The sequence below is a fragment of the Populus euphratica genome, unplaced genomic scaffold (assembly GCF_000495115.2).
Source record: "Populus euphratica unplaced genomic scaffold, PopEup_1.0 scaffold32.1, whole genome shotgun sequence".
Lineage (NCBI taxonomy): Eukaryota > Viridiplantae > Streptophyta > Magnoliopsida > Malpighiales > Salicaceae > Populus > Populus euphratica.
The window spans coordinates 1,781,072-1,803,621 of NW_011499861.1; the positions used below are offsets into that span (position 1 = coordinate 1,781,072).

General features: G+C 33.2%; 2 protein-coding genes and 1 long non-coding RNA gene across 3 annotated transcripts; 1 reads left to right on the forward strand and 2 right to left on the reverse strand.

The window, feature by feature from the left end:
• Positions 1–7,657: 7,657 nt before the first annotated feature.
• LOC105124867 (rop guanine nucleotide exchange factor 3) lies at positions 7,658–10,934 on the reverse strand. Its single transcript, XM_011025035.1, has 8 exons — positions 10,491–10,934; positions 9,680–10,047; positions 9,472–9,588; positions 9,226–9,380; positions 9,071–9,145; positions 8,685–8,978; positions 8,146–8,490; positions 7,658–8,058 (listed from the first exon to the last, which is right to left on the reverse strand). Exons 2-8 carry the CDS (start codon positions 10,008–10,010, stop codon positions 7,936–7,938), a joined length of 1,440 nt encoding a protein of 479 aa, XP_011023337.1. The 5' UTR covers positions 10,011–10,047; positions 10,491–10,934; the 3' UTR covers positions 7,658–7,935.
• Positions 10,935–12,859: 1,925 nt separating this feature from the next.
• On the reverse strand, positions 12,860–15,784 carry LOC105124868 (uncharacterized). Its single transcript, XR_842145.1, has 3 exons — positions 14,245–15,784; positions 13,140–13,224; positions 12,860–13,048 (listed from the first exon to the last, which is right to left on the reverse strand). It is a non-coding gene; the product is annotated as an uncharacterized LOC105124868 (long non-coding RNA).
• Positions 15,785–18,575: 2,791 nt separating this feature from the next.
• LOC105124869 (feruloyl CoA ortho-hydroxylase 2-like) lies at positions 18,576–20,174 on the forward strand. Its single transcript, XM_011025036.1, has 2 exons — positions 18,576–19,064; positions 19,180–20,174. The coding sequence occupies exons 1-2, from the start codon at positions 18,712–18,714 to the stop codon at positions 19,775–19,777; spliced, it is 951 nt and encodes a 316-aa protein (XP_011023338.1). The 5' UTR covers positions 18,576–18,711; the 3' UTR covers positions 19,778–20,174.
• The last annotated feature ends 2,376 nt before the right edge of the window (positions 20,175–22,550 follow it).

The following is a 22,550-nucleotide window of genomic DNA, read 5'->3' on the forward strand; positions in this document are numbered from 1 at the left end:
GTTGTTTTGTTAATCTATCGACCAACTGATTAAGGTTACCCAAACTTCAAAAAATGGAGATTGGTCGAGGGGATTGACAAGAGGTACCGGGACCTCTGGAGTTCTGAGTCTCTCTGTTGTTAAGTGCTTAGCAAGACTATTTGCTGGCCTGTATCTATTCCCGCTTGCATAGCGCAGAAACCATGGGTCTCATCTTTTTGGTGTTAGTGTTGGTGCTTGTTATTTCATGTTGGATATTTATGTTTTCTTCCTGTTCACATCCATGGTCCACCGATTTGTGGATGTACGTGATGTAAATTGTTGATCTCTCAGGGACTGCCTTGTCAATTTCTTCATAAAAGGTTACTGGCCTTTAGCTTCTTAAAAAATGAAAGAACGAAATTGTATTGCTTTGAAGATCACTTGATCAGTACATGTGCGAGTTGTCCATCAATTTCTTTGGTCTTTTTTTTCCTGCTTGGTTCTGTACATCTCGCCTTGCCAACGAAATATGCAACTGATGTGGATGATTATAGTTCATCGATTTCTGTTAATCATCCTTCAGACTGAAATGTTACTGGGCTAACTTAAATATGCGATGTGGTATTTCTACTCATTCAGATTATTCTCCTATTATCTTGGTCATGCTAGGCAAGATTCATGTAGCTATCCTCATCAAACGGTTGAGAGTCTATCTATTGAAGGTGAATTAGGGATAGAAACGTTGTTCTGTGTATTGCTGTGAAGTTCTAGGATTTCATAGCTTTCTTTCTGATACCAACATGATTGAGCAACACGATACCACATCTTGCCTCAATAAGAAAAAAAGAAGACAGAAACTGTGTTCACTATTCTATTTGTTAATTCTGCCTGTTTGTGTTTCCTGGACAGTTTTAATGGAGGAAAAAGAGATCGATCCTTTTTTATTTATTTATTTATATAAACGCAGCCCTTCGTTGTTGCTTCAACAGCTTTAGCTAACACCTTCCGAGTCCTGACGGATACTGGACCGGAAGGGTACATATAGCTCTTCACGCTAAGGCCCGCATGCTGATATTGACCATCTTGGGCACTTCTGTTCTCCATTGCCAGAGACGATCGAGGCAGTGAAGCTCCCCATCTCGCATTAACAGTGGTTCTTTCTATGATGTTCTTGTAACTTTTTCCAAGTCCTGAGAAAATAGCTTCCAAAAGGTGAAGGTTACAAAATTGTCATTCAGTATCTCCCAGTTGATGAATAATACTCATATCTCGTCTCGTAAATAGAAGTAATATATCTAAAGTGGCATTAGTTAAGAGTGCACCCATATTAATGGGGTTTAAGGGCAAACAATCACAAGTCCTTCGCTTCAGAATATTGAGATTTGTGTGTTTTTTTTGAAAAAAAAATTCTTTCAATTTCATTCGTTTCCCCCCTTTAGATCCCACAAATATATATTATGTAGTATCTTTTGTCATATTTAATTAATCTATAATTAAGTACATCTTGAGATGAAATTGAGATATATTCTTAACAAAGGAATTGTAATTTGAGAAGATATAAAAGAAGAGTAGAAGTAAAGAATTTGAGTGTAATACAGAACTGAGGTGATATTGCTTGCTTCTCATGTTTTTACAGTTGTCTTATTTATACAGTTTCTAACTAACAACTGACTACTAATTAACTTCTGACGGGATTTCTAACTACTAACTCATTTTCATGTGTGATTCTCTTTTACTGTTGACTGCTGCCTTTTGTTATTGGTGTACTGCTACAACTTGTTTTATCCCCTCTTAAGTTGTTCAATTCTCTCTTGTAGTAATTCAATCATCTCTTCTGGCAATTAAGTCCAAGTCCTGTAACACTCCTCTTTCTCTGTAAGATTCTTTTCGCTAAGAATCAAGGCAATAATTAGGAAATTGATTTGTAAGTTCCTCCAAATCTTCCCCCGTATCATTATCTTTGAACATGTTGAACTATTGCATGAGCCCCATTACCATAACTTGATTGTCTTTCTTTATAATTTTCCTGTCCGAAATGGCCAATGGATATACTTCAACTCTTCCATATTCATCTACCCTGGCGATACTAAGGAAACTATTGCATTGTTTCCCATTTTCTTTTTTAGCAAAGACATGGAATATAGGGTGGATAGTGGAACCTTCTGGTAGCTGAAACTTGTATGCTACTAATCTAATCTCTTGTACAATTATGTATGAACAATACAACCTGTTAGTTTCAACTTAAATATATTTTTCTTAAGACCACATTGGTTTGTATACAAGGTTGTAGCTTAAAGTATACCACGTCTTCCGCCTCAAATTCCCTCTCATTTCTTTCTTTGCCAGCAATCTGTTTTATTTTGTGTCTAATTGCTTCTAATTATGCCTTTGATAATTGATCCATGTTGAACTACATATTCCACAGCCACTGAAGTAATCTCTTCTGTAATTAATTCCCTATTCGATGGAGGATAACCATATAAAGCTTAAAAATGACTCATATTAATAGTATAATAGAAGTTCGAATTGCACCATCATTGAACTAATGATAACCAATGAAGCCACTTATTTAGATTGTGCATAGCCATTCACCTCAAATAAGTATTCAAATATTGATTTGACATTTCAATTTTTTCATTAATATATTGATTATAAGATCTCATTAACAATTTAACCTCCAACAATTTCTTTCGTAATAAGTCGATGAAGATCTTATTTCTATCTGTGACAACAATTGTTAGCAATTCATAAAACTTATAAAAATAATTTAGGAATATCTAAGCCACACCTTGAGGACAAAAAAAAAATATTAATACAAGTAAAGTATTTATACTTGGTGAATCTTTCAACAATTACCATTACGGTATCATTTTCCTTTGATTATAATAGTCCTTTTACGAAATCTATTATGATATTTTTGCAAGTCCTCTCTAGTGTTGGCAAAGGTTGTAAAAAACTAGGATAAACTATCCTTTCTAACTTAGCTTACTTGCATACATTTCGTTTATTCATACTTTTTTTTTATTAAAGTTTTTATTTAAGGCTTGTATAATGTAGATTTGAGATTTTTATACGATTATATATGTTATTATGATCCTCAATATATGAATCATATATAATACTAACCAAAATATCTCTTAAATTTTTTTCCTTCCTAATTAGTATTCTATATTTGTACCTTAAAATGCTTTTTATAAAAATATAATTTGGCCAACTAATTGCATTCAACATTCTTTAAGCAATAATTCCTTGCAACTAAAAATCATTGCTATAAGTTTCTTTGACCTCACCATAACATGTTAGTATTATTATAGAAACAACTCATGTGCCCTTCCAAACTATTTTATATTTGGCTGTCAAACTCTCTTCATAATCAATTTTTTTTCACAAGGAATCAACTACCACATTTTATTTGCCCTTAATCTATTAGATATGTTATCTCTACCCCAATAATTTAGTCAACACTTTCTTTTATAAATAAGTATGAATCTTTTATTTTAAAAAATGATTTAAACTCTTATAATTAATTTTGATAATAAACTGATCATATTTTAGATAATATCTTCACCTTTTCATAAAGCCATGTATTCTTTCTTATAAATTAACAATCCTTTATATTTAGGACCTATAAAAAAGGTAAATGGCCTATAAAAAAGGTAAATGGCCTCCCATTTTAGCTTAAGTCTCACCTGATCTTATTGGGCATGCATTAATCTCCAACACAAAGATTTTTTTGAAATTTGAAAAATCTAATATTAGAGTTTTACATAATGCTTTTTTAGTTTGTAAAGAAACGTCATAAACTTTTTTATTCTAGCTAAAATTATCTTTTTTAATAGTTTAGTTAAAGGTTTACAAATAATTTTAAATCCTTATAAGAACCCTCTCAATTCTTTAACTGAGTATGGAATAGGCCAATTCTTTACAATTTTTATTTTTTTAAAATCAGTGGTTATACCTTTTAATGAGATTATATATCCTAAATATTTCATTTGTTTCTCATAAAAAGAACATTTTGATTGCTTAACAAACAACTGATTATCCTTTAAAGTTTCTAGTACCATCTTTAGATAATTGATATATAATTTTATGACAATAATATATATCAAAATATCATTAAAGAATACTTATACAAACTTGCTCAATAACTGTACCAGTATATGATTCATTAAGGTTTGAAATGTGATCAATGCATTGGTTTAGCCTAAAGACATTACCTTAAACTTATAATGCCTATGATGAGTTCTAAAAGTTATTTTTTGCATATTTTCATGCGTTATCACCTGATAATACCTAGATTTTAAATCTAGTTTTAAGAAGAATTGAGAGTTATACAATTAATCTATTAGGTTATTAAACAATGAAATGCAAAATTTATTCTTTCTAATTTAGTTATTGAGTTGTCTATAGTCAAAACAAAACCTCTAAGTGCTATTTTTTTTTAACTAATAAAACAAGAGAAACAAATGGTGTGCAATTTGGTTGAATAATTCTATTTTAAAATATCTCATTAACCAAACTTTCTATCTTATTTTTTGTGTACAAATGAGCTTTAAAAAGGTCTAATATTGACCAACTTGGCTCTAGGCATTAGAGGAATATTGTAATCTAGTTGTCTTATAGGTAAGAAGTGCTTTGGTTCTATAAATATTGTTTTGTAGTCTTTAATAAGACCTTTATTTCTGAATTCTGTATAACTTGTTTTGGTTCTTTAAATATCTTTATAGAAAAGAACTATCCAATTAAACCACAAACTACTTCCTTCAGATACTTATATATTTTGTAATTGAGATCATTTATAATCTTGCTTCTTTTACGATTCCTTTCAATTCGATCATTCTTCCATTTTTTATAAATGATAACTTTATTTTAATGAAGTCTAATAAGATTGGTAAGTAGATACTCAACCAATCAACCCTTAATACCATATCACATCTGCTAAATTTTAATATTCTTAAATATGTTTGAAATTTATATCCTTACATAAATCATATAAACATCGCATCGAATGACATATATATTAGCTATTATTATAACAAGTATAACAATCCTCTCAATTACTATCTTGATTTCTTTTATAATATATTTATCAATAAAGTTATATGTGTTGTCATTATCAATTAAAATGATAAAGTACTTTCTTGACAACTTTTTCTAATTAATGTTATGTGTATAACTATAATCTAATATATTTAAATACAATTTATATTTTTTAACTTTGCCTTCTTCTACTATAATTTCATTACTATTATCCTTTTCCACACCTAAGAATTCTTCCCTATCATCCTCCACTCCTTATATTATGTTTATTCCATTCATAATATGTTAATTTTCAAGGGTATAATTCTCTTCACATCTAAAACATTGTTCCAACCTTTTTATTTCCTCATGTAATATTTTAGAAAGTTGTTTTGAACAATATGACACCTTTGCTTTAGAATGAATAAAAGACTTAGGTGATATATTACCCAATTATCTTATATTAACCAATTATCTTCCTATAATATATGATTAAGTAATTATTGGAACAAATATATTCTTCTTAGCTAGAAAATTATTAGGTTTTTCTTTCCATCTAGCTTGATCAAAAGCATATATTAAAGTTGTTTTAAGAATCTTGAGCAGTGGTTTGTTACCATCCTTGAGCCTATCATTGAAACTGTAAATATAATAAGATTATAATATTAATAAATTAAGGGTATTCATCAAAGATTTAAGTTTTTTAAAAAAATTTATATATTTCTCCACCCCTTTATCCTGCTTCAATTTATTAAACTTTTCGACCACATCATTTCTGCTACTAAACCTTACATAGATTTGCTTTGGAAAACTCTTTTTAATTTGCTAGATCATTACCTCATAACAAAAGTCTTTTACACCATATTTCAGCCTTCCCTTTAACATATAAAATAACTATTTCTATTAATTGATGCATTGGAGTGAAGTGCATCTTGAACAACTTCTTATAATTTCTAATCCATCCTCAAAAGGCTAGTAGTTCTACTTTAAATAATGCTATATCATACCAACTTCTATAATTTTCATGATTTTTAATCATCATAACTTCCATTTACAAATTAATATGTTCATCCCTCTTGGTTTGTTCCAACCATTGCTTTTGGTTCTTAGCTATAAAATATTGTAGTTTTTGATGAATACTTTGCATTTGTTCATTAAGCCTTCTAATGTGTTCCTCTAATGTTTTGATTTTTTCTGTTTTCCATCATGATTTGCTGCAATTTTGTTGTTATTGATCTAGTACATGCATCTTTGATACCAATTTATTAATAACCTATTAACTAAGGAATTGTAATTTGAGAAGAAATAAATGAACAAGAGTTGAAGTAAATAATTAAAGTGTAATAACTAGATTCTTATAGTTCACTTCTCATGTTTTAACAATTGCTTTATTTATATTATCTTTACTAAGTTGCCTATGGAGTCCTTGCTTTTGACAATTAAAACAAGTACGTTCAAATCCTGTAAAATATATTATTGATAATGAAGAAAATTAAAAAGAAATATTAGAAAAAAAATTTAGATATTAAAATAAAATTTATGACGAGACTATGTATAAGAGACATCCATAAGATAACACACATGGCTTTAACTTTTGAGATATTTGAAAGTATAATTATTGTTTTCTAAATTATTTTTTACTTAAAAAATATGTAAAAATATAATTTTAAATAAAATAAATAAATTTTAACCAATATCTATTTAGGCTCCAATCCGAAAGAGACAAATTGTTAGAGAACTGGACAAAGAAACAGGGAGTTAATACCTAACGCGTGGTGTGCGACCGGTTGGTAGTCCCTTTGTCTGTTTTTCTCTGTTATATACTGCACTGTACACCCTATGACTTCACTATAGTTACAGCCCTGAAATTACTTCACTATTTCCTACTTGGAAAACCCTAAATCACAACTTACTCAAATCAAGCAAGTTCACCAACTACGTAGTTTTCTGATAACAAAATTGGTAGGTTGTTGATAATTCAATACCAAGTTCCCTGAGTACTCTGTTTGTATTAAGAAAGAAAATCAAGTAGTCATGAGAGAATCAGGTTTCTGTATTTCTTTTATTGATAAAAGATCTTTATTTTCTTTCTCTAAAATGAAAAATTGTGTACAATAACCTTTCTTGATGATTTTTTTATGTGGAATGTGAATGATCATTCAGATACAATGGATGATGAGAAGGGAGAGAGTGGTGGTGATAGTCTTGGAGCTCATGATGGCACAAAGAAGAAATTGTCTAAAGATGGGGCTGAAGCACTAAAGAAGTGTTTGGAAGAAAACAAAGGGGACCGTAACAAATGCAAATCCAAGATTGATGCTTTGCGATCTTCTTCTGCTCCAAGAAAACGACCCTTGCTACCCTTAAGACTCAAGAGCGGTTCATTGACTGATGTGTGAAACAGAGTGGCAGTGGCGGCCCATTAGCATGACTTTTGTTGATATCACTAGATATTTAAGGGGCGAGGAGGGTTGCCTGAATTGCAGACTTCTATTGGATTGATGATGCTATGAATATAATATGGGTTTCATTACTCCTGTTTTCTTTTATCATCTTTTGCTCTAATTATCTCCATGGATTGCATATCAATTAATGCTGGAAAAAGTTGATCTTTACTTTCCTGTTTCAAATTTGTATGTGGGGGAAAAGAACCGTGAATTGAAAGCTCGATTGCACGAAGACAAAATTCTTGAGGTTTCAGAATTAACATCTCAACTGGATGCGGAATGTACATATCTTGCTCAAAAGATCTGAGTCAATACGGAAAATGTTTCCTATGAAAGAACTACTGCCTTTAACTTCTTCCACAAAAAAAGTACATGGAATTTCTTAGACTCGTCACTCTATTCCTTACAAAACTTGCGCCTTACAGAAAGTTATTGGACAATCATCTGGGATAGAGTTCCTTGATTAAGATATCTTATATTTCACTAATGTTTGAAACTCATGCGGTTTCTATTGATCTTGGGTTCTCACTGACTTGTCCACGAAAAGAACATCTTCGATCCAAGCAACAATGTTGAATGCTAACCCTTCTAGAACTCTTGAGTAGCTCTCGAGTGTTGCTTGTCCCACATCCTGCAATATTTATCTTCCCATTTAATTCTGTATAAAAAAATAATAAACTTGATATTGTGCAGTGAGATTAATGATTACTCAACTTACCCGATTGTACTGGATTTTGCAAGTGTCCAAGGATGTTTGTGAAAGTTCAGGGTATCTCTGCTTCAAGCAAAATAGCAAGGTCTCGGCTCTTTCCGCTAGAACATGATTTTTATCAGTTCGGTCAACGTCAGACATGAGATCTTTTACCATGTCCCATGAGGATTTTGAGTGGCTTAGGCATGCTTTGCGTCTCCATGTGTACATTGAAGCTTCGACTCGGTCTGCAAGCTCAAGTGCTTCATGTTCTGATGCTAAGTTGAGACAGTCAAGGAGATGGTCTGGGGAGAATCCGTCTGCTGTACACAGGTAACGGTAAATCGTGTCCCCCAGACTCGCTCTTCCACTCTGAAATAAAAACATTTTGGTATAACGTACTGTCAATACTGGAACATGTCTTCGCTATTCATTAAAGCCTAAATGAATGAGATAATTTCATAGTGCTTTTTCAGAAAATGGAAGCTAGTCATCTTCACTCTGAGACCTCGAAATCTAGATTCATTACATTTTTGTGAAGTTATTTGATTAGCAAGAAGGCTAACCTTTGGAAGAGATGCCATGTAAGAGTGTGGAATTTCCATCTCAGTAAGAATGCTACTGTTAATGGCCATGGCAGCTTTGTGAATTTGATATGCACAGTCACGTTTGTGTCGCAAGTGCTTCCTCGACTTCTCAGAGAGGCCATCTGGTGGGACGCATGGGACTGGCACCCACCACTTCTCCTCTTTGCGCTGAATAACAACTCTGCGAAATGAGCCCGAACTAGTTGAATTCGATGACATGCTTCCTTGTTCTGCATACCAAAATTCTCTATCTTGGAAACTATCCAGTACTTCCTGTCAAGTAAAATCCAAGTTATAATGAATATACGACACTGAAATGAAAACAGAGTTTGTTCTAATCCCTTGCAAAAGAAAGCTTTTCATACTATGAGCATCGCGTCTAGCTTTGTTAATGCCGGAAGGTTGATGTAAATATCTGATCTTGTTCTACTTTCCATCACCTGAAAGACAAATCAATCATGTTAGAGATAAGCGAGGACAAAGTCCTTTGAAATTTGGGTTATAGTTAACGAAACTTCACCTCAAGAGCTGTCCCATCTCGTAAATTCTGAGACTTGGGGGTAAATTCTACTATGTAATCACATACGGAAAGAAGGCAATCCATTTCTCTCTTCCACATCGATTTCTTCTCAGGTTTCAGTGGCTCTAATCTCAAATTTTGCCCAAACACAGTTGCTGCAGGAAGCATCAAAGATAAGCAATGATGGAGAACTGGATGAAAGAAAGAACCATATAATTTAATAAATCAAGGTGATGTCATACATACCATAGAGATTGGTTATGGCATTTGATATAGTAACAGCTGTGCAGACACCTTTGCCACTTCCTGACATGTCTTCGCCAAGCAAGAGCTTTGAGAATCTTTCTTTCATCGTCTCCAGTTCTGCCATAATTAAGCAAAAAATTGTTACCGTCTTGTTCATTACATGGACAGATTTTTCAGCAAAAAGATAAACTATCATACATAACCCCACCTAAGTCAACTGGTTCTTGATCATCCAACTTGTCATCCACAACTTGCTTCTGTTGCTTCATTTCTAGTCTTCTAAGCACAGCCTGATGTTGTGCTCCAGATTTGGTTACTGGCCAATGAGAAGGAGAAGGTTCACTTGAATAGCTGTTATCATCTATTGGATCAGAAAAGGCTGAGGTCTCTGAATAAGTCCGACCAAACATGAAAGAATCACCACTCATTGTTGAGTACACTGGAGTTTCCACGGTTGATTGATCATTTTGATCCAAAGAAGAAGGTGAGGGTTGATAACTGGGCTCAGAAATTTCGTCAAAATTCGATGAATTATCCATTTAAAGACTAGTACTTGTGGAGTAATTGCTCAGAAATCTGCAAGATAACCATGAAAGTGTCAAGAACTTTGGTTAGTGGACTTGGGAAACTTCTTTTGATCATTGGCAAACACAATCCACAGATGGGAATCGAGGAATACTCGAATCTGATACTTTCACCCGGGATTTGGCTTAAAATTCAGAATTTATGATTGAGAGAAGAAGAAGAAAAGATTACAAAGAAAAGAAACAAAAGAGCAGAGAAATAAAAAGAAGCGTTCTCCTTTCTGGCTACAAAAAGCAAAAGGGCTTGATCATGAGTCGTTATTGCTACCAGGATACGTAATCATGCATTGGGTTTTCTGCAAAACTTGTAACAGAAGCCAGTCTTTGATAAATTCCATCTTTTAGAAATGAACCAACAGAAATTTGAAAATCGAAAGACAACGGTATATTACAAAAAGCAACGGTCTAATAACAACTCCTTTCCTTTGAACTTACCTTTAACAAGGAAAATTTGAATTTTGTTATAGCTGATGACACTTGCTAGCTAGTAAGCTGAATATTGATGAGTACCGTCTGGGACACTTCCTTACTTCCTAGGCTTCTTCTCTTCTTTATTTCTTGTAGCCTTTTCTTTCCAAAAGGTACACTTACGCTAGACAAGCACTCATACATCTGTGATCTTAAGAGATCAGGAGAAAAAAAAAAAACTTCAACAGTTGGATTGTTGTGTTTCTTGATATGAGATGAAGATTTATACGGTGGACATGGATATTTATGGGTATCCGATGCGTTATTATATGGTGCTGAATACATGGTGAATAATAAATGTTGTATAAGAGAATTCAACGAATCATTTTGAGTTATTTTAATGGCAAGTCTACCATCTTGAATTGCAGGAAATGCCAGGATGAATGTTGATTCGAATCACCTTAAGGGTTATAAAACAATTTTAGGGACATAATTGGTCAATTAAGACCATTTTTTTTTCCTTTTCTTTTTTGGAAAGCGATTAAGACCGTCTGATCTATAATTCAAAAGGGAAGAAAAAACAGAAGAAGAAAGACAACTTGTTCATTCATAAATTTGGCTCATAAATCTGCCATGTGAACCAGAAGCCATGAGATACCGGCAAGAGTTTCTAAAAAATCCATGTTTCCCCCCTCGTTTTTTGCCTACTTGAGATCCCTCAAAGTTGAAAGCCTTTTACTATACGACCTCTAAATCATACTCTCCATTTGTTTAATGAACGTTCTCTTTTGTTCGCTTAAATCTACGACATCGAAGACCCTGTATCTCTCCGAGCGGGCAGTACCAGATTGTCGAATTGGAAATGAAACTTGACAACACTTTTAAAATGGCTACGAACCCCTTATTTAGGTGTCCAAATACAACTTCATAATCAGGTTTTTTTTACACCAACTGAAAAAACCTAAAATCTTGTCTAAAAAATTCAATAACAAGGTGGTAATCCACCAACAAGTGAATCCCACAAATTATTAGATTCAAAACACTTCAAAAAAAATAATTTTTTAATCTCCTCACTTAATTAAAAAAGTTTAGATTTGAGCCCAATAATTTTAACTATTAGATTTAATTTCAAGAATAATTTTATGTTACTCTCTAATATTTATCACACAAAAACAAAAACACACATCCTTGTTTTTGAAATTTAAAGCTTTTTTTTTTATTTAATATAATTCTTTATTTAAAAGTCATTTATTTGTCATATGGAAATCTTTAAACCTCATTAAAAAAAATTGTTTTGTAAATGTGAGGACTTTTACCATTAATTGTAGACGTCAGGACTTTCACTTTCTAGGCTATGAAAAATGAAATATTAACATGTATATGTGATTAACTACTGTATAAAAACCAAATAACCTCATTCTTAAACATCTATATCATTACAGCTCAACTTTATTCCCTACAAGAAAGGGAAAAGGAAAAAGAAAAGAGAAGGAAAGAATGAACATGCAACCCTTAGTTGTCTACGTTAGAATTTAATAAGAAATAGTTGTTAGCTCGGTCGGAGGTTAGCTTGGAAGACATGTGGAATACATTATCCTTGGTATATAATTGATGAACTCTCGCCATCGGTCTGAAGAAAAACTTGTACCAATTTGAAAAGAAATCCATTTCCTGATAACATTTTTTTATGAAACACAGAATTTCTCGAATGGGTCGTGACTCCTGAGACAGACGTGCATCCCATTTTGCAAATGTGTTCCCTGTTCCATAGGGTTGGCAAAGAAACAAAATCTCCAGATTATCAGGTCAAATATTTCTTTATTAAGCAAATGCATGAACATACTTTTACGTGCAACACAACAAGTCTACCTTTCCATTCAAAATTGCCAGAAAAAAAAAAAAAGTATTCCCAAGCAAAATTGACCAACCAAGGACTCAATGAACAGATGCAGGCTACAATTTTCAGACCCGTTGCCCATATTCACTAAAAGAAAGTACTCTTACAGAAACGACCATTCAGAAGCTTCTAAGTTGACCATACATATAACACGGGGAGAGAACCTGATGTTGCTCAACTTATAAATCAATATAAAATTAAATTCTCAACTATTTATATATTAAAAAATAAAATTGATAAGAATTTTTTAAAAACAATCATAAAAAAAGGAAAAAAAAAAGAAAATCATGTGTTAAAAAAATTTGTGTAAAAACACTACAACAAGCAATTGAGTTTTGTGAAAAAGACAACATGCTTTTCCCACATGTTTTAGCTTTTTTTATTATAACTTATAATATGAAAACTACAATGAGGAACATATTCTGATGAGTTCTGAACAGATTTCCTGGACGGAAACATTTTCCCCATTGATAACCGAAATATGATCCAATTCCCACGGGCTCAATCCATCTTGATTTCGTGAGGAAGCTTTTCCTTGGACTATGATTCAAGATTATGATCAAATTAATATACTTCTAATCTTCCTGTATTATTTTTAGTATTTCTCTGAATATGATAAAGCCAGAACCTCCACCATGAAAATTTCCAGAGATTTACAATGGAAAGTCCTCTCTGGGAGTACTTCTTTCTGCCAAAGATGGTGATTTTATGTAAGATCAGTGAGCTAATCCACTGATGCGCAAGAAATTGATGGATGTCACTTAAAAATGTTTGCTTACATTAGCAATGAATTGGAGTCCAATCCTTAATCTCTCCTTTGTTCCTCTACTAATCCCCTCTTTTATTATGCTTCATAGGTAAATTCTAAATCACAAACGAAACATAAATTAAAAACAACAGCAAAATAAAATCACAAGAAGACAAACTGGTTAGTGGATTGAGAAATCAAGTCTCTACACTACACCTATGAGAGTATTATTAGATGAAATTCCTCATTGCAATTACTTTTAGGGTAGAAAAAACCACCCTTCCATAGTTTCTGCTGTCAATCTTATCTATTATTCCTCAGAACAAAAGTTTCATTTACTTTACGACTTACACAAGTATTCACGGTCAAGATTAAAAGGAGGAAAAAGAAGTTTAAATAAATAGCACTTTGAGTTGTCAAAGGAGTTAAAACAAAATAAGTAGCTAAAGCTGTTTTAAATGAATCCCTAAATTATTGGGCTACGAAGCAATGAAATCAAATCTTGAGTTTCATAAATTGTTACCTGATGACTGTTATGATGAACAACATTTTGTAGTTCCAGAGCAGAGTGAAACTGTGGCCTAGCATATTTCAAATTTTATGTTTTAAATCATATGCCTAGTGTGGTCTAACATAGAGCTTCCAGAGGTCTTCTTACCCGACCTACAGTTTAATTAACTTCATAGTTTGAATGCATACTGATTGACCAAAGTTATATATTGCATGATAAGTAATACGTAGATTTTTAGGTTTTGTTCCATGTGAAGACTGAAACCATTATAATTAGAACCCTTTTCAATGGTCACCTACTCAAGTGGATCATCAAGTACCTTCTAATTAATTAACTCTCCCTTACATTTACAGTATACCTCCTTTCTGAACTGATTACTGAAAATTCACTCAACAGAAATACACAACTCAATGACCATTTCAAAATTCTCATGATCGAGACAAATGAAGAAACAGTCCAAGATTGTAAAATTCCAAAATTCATGACCATCATTTTAATATCAGCATCCGAGCAGCATAAATTATACAATCAGGGTGTATAAGAAAAAGCCATTTAACTCTCATCCTTAGAAATTATGAACCATGTAATGAATAGGGAAGAAACATGAAATCAACTGACCAATTACCTGTTGATATTAATGAATTGGAAATTCTTGTGTGGACAATCATTTATCTGCATTCTGCTCTCTACATTAATCTTTTGCCATCTGCCAACATTTTGAGCCTCACCGCATAGTCCCATCTACCTCCTTCGCATACAAGTCTAACAAAATCTCAGGATAAATGGTATTTTCCGGGTCCAAGGCACTAAGCCATTTTCCCACAAATTCTGCCACAACATTGAACCACAACTTCTAGATCTACAAATGGCAAGAGGAGATCCCAGATTCTTTTAAAGGCTCCACTGGCATTTTGTTTCAAATTCAAGAGCTTCCTCAACATTTCCTTGCCAAATTAGCAGATCCATCATGCAAGCATAATGTGCAAGTTTTGGAGTACGACCATAATTTTTCTTAAATGAAATAAACAAGTCATGACCCTTACATTCTAGCCCACATGGACGAAGGGCAGATTGAAAAGAGAGAGAAACAACATCATTGAGCTTTACCCCACAATCCAACATGCTTCAAGGCCCTCAAGTCCTCATCAATCTAACCCATATCCCTTAATTGGTGAACTTCCATTCTCAAAACTCATTCTCAGCACAGCCAAGAATCTACCGTCTTCCAAGAAATCAAATCCTTCTTCCAACCTCCCATAAAAACCCAAATCTACTGTCTCAAAACTCATTCTCAGCACAGCCAAGAATCTACTGTCTTCCAAGAAATCAAATCCTTCTTCCAACCTCCCATAAAAACCCAAATCCAGCCCTCCAATTCCCCACATTTTGCATACACAATGAACATATCGTACATTTGAGAAAGACATTCTATATCAACAACCTACGAATCTCTTTTCCTCAACAACTCACTAAGATCATCTCAAGCACCAGTAGCCTACAAACTTTAACTCTGCATTTCTCCTAAACAAATAAATACCATCCTTATACTTCCCATTCTTGACAAAACTCGAAGCCATAGCACTCCACAACACAACATCATATTTCTGTTCTACTTGATCAAATAATATACAAGAATCCCTCTTATAAAAATAATAAAAAAAAAAAACAAGCAAAACAGTCAAGACCTGAACTTCAAGCTCGAAACCACATTTAACAAGAAATACACGAGAAAATTCTTTTAATTTTGACAATTAAATGAACAAAAAACACCAATCACACTAACTAAAGCCAATAATTTGGCCTCTGGTCGCTCAAAAGCATCGTTTTGAATAACACAATCCCTTTCAGGCCTTTTGTTTTCCTAAAAAAGGGGAAATCTTACATGTTCATGATGGTAAATTTTCGTAAAAATCAATTGGTTATGCGTAATAATGGTATTCTTTAAGCGTGAGAGTGAAATAGCAAGAAATTATAGAGTTATTCAGGAGATGGTTTGGCTTGGTGATTTTATCGAACGGTTTGTGTGCGTTACTGGAAAGTTAGCACGCAAAGCTTCAAGCCAACTTAACGTGACATGAAATGTGAAATCGTTATGGAGAGTGTGGATAAGACAAGTTTGCTTTTTGTTTGAAGGGGGGGGCGAAGGGGGTGGTGGTGGGGGTTATTTCTCTGTAGTTAAAAAAGAAGTGATTTGTTAGAGAGATGAGATGGTAATATATTTATAAGAGGAAGAATGACGTCGTTTTGAAATGAAAAGAAGGAAAGAGGAAGGAGCGAGTGAGTTTTGAATCTGGGCCTTGAGTTCACTGGGCCACTGCCTCAATGGATTTCTGTGCCCTAGAACTAGAACCTATCACTGCTCATGACGGTTGGTAATTAGTACTTTTTCTTGAAAATCTTTCTTCCCCCCTGTTGAATAACGAATCACATCCGAGTCATTTTTAACAAGCGCTGAAATCATAAATAATCATTTCAAAAAAATAAATAAATATTAACGGATAGATTTAAGGAACACAGTCAATTTAACAAAACATAGAAAAACACTATAGATAAAGATGCATTTGTACACCTAAAAGTATTAGTAAATTAAAATCTACTAGTACATCAAAAACTTTTCATAAGATATATTAGCTATTATTAAATTAATAAAAAATAAATAAATTTTTTTATAATTAGAAAACACAATGCAATAATCAAAATGCTGTTGAAAGAAAAAATTTAATACTGGCATTCAAGGATTTTATTTATAAATTTACAATATTTTTTATTACTATTATCAAGTTAGATAAAAAAAAACTATATATATATAAAGTGGTTTCCACGTGAGAGGCGCTCGCGATCTTCGAAAACATGTTTGGGCCAAAATCCTCTTTCTATTGTGTTATTGAAAATTTTGTGATAAAGTCATTTTTTTAAAAGCAATATGTGTTGTCATTGATGACATAATTTATCACCAATGAATTTTTTTTCTTTTTTGTTTCCTTGTGATATTTGCATTGGTTATGCAAAATTTCAGAGTTCTCCTTTCATTTATTGAAATTTCCTCTCGAGTTCTTTTTTTTTTTAATTCTTGGAAATTTTATAAAATTTTAATTTGTTTTTAATTTTATCATTCAATCCCAATTTATGATATATTATTATTTCCAATTTGATCATCATTTATTTAATTTTTTTTAGATTTTTTTGGTCAAATTGATTTTTATTTTTAATTTTGGGGGTGTTTGGGAGTATGATAATGTTTTTTGTTTAGAAATGCATCAAAATAATGTATATATTTTTTATTTTTTAAAATTATCTTTGACATCAACGCATCAAAATGATATGAAATTATTAAAAAAATTAAGCAATTTTTTTTTAATTTTTTAGAAACATAGTTCAACCACGTTACCAAACACTGATTTCACTATTTAATAAAAAATAAAATTTATTTTGTATTTCAATTTCAATCATCATTCTTTTAATTGTGATGTTGTATTTTGAATCCTTTTGTACAATTGAATTTTTTTTTTCAATTTCATCATTTAACATTAAATTGAATGAGAATTGAGTTTCATGGTTTTTTTATATAAGGTGTTTCAAATATAATGATCTAAGTTAATACGAGTTAAAATTGTTTTTTTAATTAACTTTATGATTTTTTTTTATTTTTTCTATCGAATTATTCCAAACATATGACTTGAGTTATATATTTGATGGTATAACTTACAGGTTGACTCGACCCTGATTACCGAGGTTACAAGTTTTTCATACTAACTAGAGTTGACAAGTTTAATTTTTTAGGTCATTTTTTAGCACATTTCATCCTCCAATATTGATGGGTTGAGAATTAAATTTCATAATTTATTTTATTTTTTAAAAAAATATTTTTTACTAGGCTATCATGATCACTTAAAAAAAAACAATTATCTATATGCTACAAGTTACATCTATGATCCGATTGACGAGTTTGTTTTTCTTTATCAAAACATGTGTGTGGCACTTGAGCATTATATTTTATAAATAATAATAATAATAATAATGTCTATTCAATCATCATGTAATTCTTTGATCAGTGTTTCTTATTTCATCAGCTCATGTAATTATTTGATATATCCCTTTCCTCTTCTAGAATTTCTATTTAATTTAATCACTCTTTGGTAAGGCGTGATACTTGTTTAATTATTAATTTGTGTTTTGTGATGTAACTTGGTGGGCAGGCATGAATCGCATGTATAGTTTAATCCGTCTTATTTCTTTAGTGTATCTTCCAGAACATTATGTTAATTGTCAATGAATTGCTTCCAGCGGAGTACAAGATTTGGTAACTCAAGCCGCACTTCAATTCATTATCATCCCCTGTAATTGCATCCCGTTTCTTGCAAAGACCCGGCTTGCCTGGATCGGAACCCGCGACACACTCAACCGTATGCAGACAGATTTCGGGATGGAGAAGAATATTAGGGTTAGTGGTGGCAACAAAATCACGTTTTTGTCTTGACCGATATTTATTAGTTTTATAAGCCCTAGACTCCGCAAGCTTAATGAACAAGCAGATGTGCTGGTAGGCTTTCTGACCAATAATTTTAAGCTCTAGAACCCATGCAAAAACACGGTATAAGAAAATCATCCCTTGTGTTCTGGGCACCTCTCTAACAGTCTGTCATTGGTTTTGAGCCTCCATTCATTTCTTCACTTGAAAAAAAATAATACTTAGCAACCATTATCATCTCTTTGTTCATACGTAGTGAAACCTTTTGTGGTAGCCTTTGATTCAAACATCATTTTGGTTGATTAAAGCTTAATTTCTTATACTGGTCAATCAGTAAGAATCAGCTACTTGTCATTTTCTTAACTTTCTGTAACAAAAAAAATCAAGTGAATTGCACCTCTAAAGAGCACAGTTTTTCAAGTCGCATCAGTTTATATATATATATGTATATTAGGTATTGCCCTTCTCTTCTCTCTCTCTCTCTCTCTATCTTTTCTTTGTCAATTTTCTCTTGATCAACAAGGTTGAAAATGATTTCCCTCTTTCTTCTAACCAATCATTTATTGATATATAGCTCTATCAAACTGGACAAACCAAACATTTTCTCTCCACGTTCGAGGAAAAATGCCTGAGTGCCATTCTGCAGAACTTCCTATTCTAGATATCTCTCAGCCACTACAGCCGTCTGCTCTGGCTTCACTGGCTGAAGCTTGCCAAGAATGGGGATTTTTTCGTATTAGCAACCATGGCATCTCCAAGGAGCTTTACAAAAAACTCTATTCACTTTCACAGCAACTCTTCGGCCTCCCTGCTGAGACAAAACTCGAACTTGGTCCCTCTTCTTCCATAAACACCTACACTCCTCACTTCATTGCTTCTCCTTTCTTTGAGTGCCTCCGAGTTTTTGGACCAAACTTCTTTGCATCTGCCCAGAGTTCCGCAGATACCCTTTTTGGCCAACAGAGTTTTGAATTCAGGTGATATACAAATCGAAACTTCCTTTTCTTTATGCGTTTATATTTTCTGTTCTTTCCTGATTGTTTCCATATTTTTTGCGTTTTGTTTTTCTCGTTTCCTTTTCCTTCCTTACAGAGCGGCACTACAAGAATATGGGACCAAGATGACAGAATTATCGAAGAGAATCGTGGAGATTTTATTGATGAGTTTGGGGGAGGGTTTTGACAATAAGTATTATGAGTCAGAATTCAAAAATTGCCATGGTTATCTGAGGATTATTAATTACAATCCTCCGAAAGGTTTGGTAGATGAGGTCGAGGGACTTGGAATGCATACAGACATGAGTTGTGTTACCATCGTATACCAGGATGAAGTCGGTGGCCTGCAGGTGAAATCCAGGGAAGGGAAATGGATGGATATAAGTCCAAGTGAGGAAACCTTGGTGGTAAACATAGGAGATTTGTTGCAAGCTTGGAGCAATGAGAAATTAAGATCATCAGAACACCGAATCGTTTTGAAGAAGCCAGTTAACCGTCTTTCTCTTGCCTTTTTTTGGTGCTTCGAGGATGAGAAGGTCATCATGGCACCAAATGAAGTAGTAGGAGAAGGAAATGCGAGAATCTATGAGCCCTTTGTTTGTTCAGATTATTTGAAGTTCAGAGAGAGCAGTGAAAGAGGGAAGTTTGAAAAGGTTGGCTTCACTGTTAAGGATTTTGCTGGTATTAGTCTCTGAAAGTCATGGCTAAAAAATCCAAGTTCAAGTTCTTCCCCGTGTATTTGGTCATATTATTGTTAATCTTTTATTTCTGAAGTTAGGCTCTTAAAGTCGGTAGTTTATGTCAGATATCTCCAGCAATCGCCTTTCTTAACTTTTAAGCTTAGTCGGTGAATGGTCTTGAGGGATTTCTAGTTCAAGGTGAATAAGCCAACAAAATAGGGGTTAGCTGAGTGTGAGAGCATTGACCTGTTGGTAGTTAATGTCGAAGAAGCTGTACAGTTGGAGTTCCAACTTCCAACTTTGTGTTCGTGTATTATATAATTCTTGTATTTATGAGCCTATCAATAAACGGAGATACAATAATGGCCAACTCCAAAAGAATCTAGAAGTTTTAATGGATTTGTTCTTCACAGATCATCTGGATATCCAACTTCTATTCCTTCGTGATCAATTAGGTCAGAAATAATTGGCAGGGTTGCTTTAATTCCATACAAAATTGGGCATCCAAAACCATAATGTTCCTTTATGACATCATCGGATTAATGTCAGAAGAGACGATGCAACTAAGCAGAAAATGATGCCCAGTTTCTAAAGCCAAACCCTACTCTGATCTTTCTATTAATGAGTGAATGGTTATGCTTTTCTTTACACTTGAAAGCATGACCTTCCGCTCCAAGCAAGAGAATATATACTTGTATATTGCATCATATTTTTGTACAATTGATGCGTAGAGCTTCCCAACCAAAGCCAATTCAAAGGTGATCGCCTCTTGCCTAAGGTCATCAATTAAAGGGGATGTGCTCCAAGCCGAACCCATCCCTACCTTGGTGGGTTTGTTAAGGCTTACCCTAGCAATCATTCACAAGGTGTGGGCTTGGATTGGGTATTGGAAGACTTAACCCTCTCTATTTCATTTCTTGAATAATTTTGTATTTAATGCTAGCATGACTTCTCAACACGACATGAGCATATAAAATGGTGTTAAGACACGCTCATGCTAGAGCTGCCAACCTAAATATTCCACTTTACATGGTTACAGTGTGATCACCCATTATAATAATACGATCGTCTACAATAACAGTATGATTATCTAAAACAATAGAGCAACCATCCATAACAAAGATAATCATCCTATTTGATTTTGCAATAAGCAGATTCACATGATTCATAGATATATAAAGATTTATTAAACAACAAGCTGTGAGCTCAACTTACTCATAAACACACGAAGAGATAAAAAGGAGTTTATATTCTCCCCTTTAGCTCTCATCATCTCTAGCTTATTTCCTTCAAACACACGTATCATCACGAAGGTTTCCTTTTTCCTACATTAGTGTTAATTTAAGCATCAAAAGGTCTCCTAGGAAATAAAGAGATTTGTTTTGTAGATGTTTTTGAGGTCCAAGTTCAACAGTCACCTTCAACAACTCAATCTGAAAAGCCCATCAGCCAACTATGGAAACACTCCTTTAAAATTTTTCTTGACTTTGTTAGTGGCGTTGTTTGTGGGAATTGAAGAAAAGTCTATTCATTCCTTTTTTACCAGCTCTTTCCATGATTGACAACCCAAAAACTTCAGGATATGAAAAAGACATAGACCTTCTCTCGCAGATACACCAGCTCCATCAAATCTCTAACAACTAATACAATAATAGAAAATGCTCATGTAGGCTATGTTACCCATTTAAAAGCAAATCAAGGCCTTGTCTCTTCCTTTACAAATGGCTCTAACATTATCTTTACCAAATGTACCCCTTAATGCACACAGATAACTCCAGCTCGAGAAAGGAGAATGTCGAAATGCTATGCAGGAGAGAAAAGGAAAATGCCACAATTCACACATCCCATATCAGATCTCCATGTCTCCAAACAAAATCTCTATGTTTCCACATGAAATCTCTATTTCTTTATGCAAAATATTCATGTCTTCAAGTTAAGTATCCACACATCAACTACATGTCTCCAAGTGAAATATCCATATGTAAACTCCATCTCTCTATGAAAATTCTTCATATATCTCCATGTGATTTTTTTTAGGCATGAATAACCTCTTCGATCATATGCAACTACCCATATATGTATAATATGGTCTTTATTTAGGTACGGGGATGACTGAACCCGAACTAAAGATATTCTATATGAAAATGATCTTCATAAAAAATCTTTAAAAATGTCCATACAATATCTCCAAGTAAAGTTCTCTGTCAATCTCCATAAAAAAATATCTACAAGTCTTCACAAAAAAGTGTCTCAATGAGAAACCCATGAAAATATCTACAAGTCTTCACAAAAAAGTATCTCAATGAGAAACCCATGTCTCCATTTGAGTATACTCTCCATTTACACACTCTTTATTAAGGCAACCTTTATCCCATTAAAATTAAGATGTAAAATTAAGTCCAAATGTTGAAAAACCAAGCATAATATGGAGAAAAATAGATAGCATAATTGAGCCCAGCATAGAAACAAAATAAGCTACTAAGCCCAAATCGATGATGGAAAAGGTCTTAAAATCAATCCTAAACGAGGTGTCTAGTAGGCTCAAACTCAAACCCATTATAGCTTAAACTAACGAAAGGATGCAAAATTCAAAAGAGAAGAAAGCAAAAAAATGTAAAACCAAAACAACAATAATGGTCCTCCTCAACCAACTTTTAATTGACATGCATTGGATAAAAATGATCATCCCTTTAAAAATAATATAACTCCAAGAGAAACTCTCTAATTGGATGCTAGAAATAGCCATTAGTGTCATGAGTTGATAAGAAACACCACTTCACACGCTAGC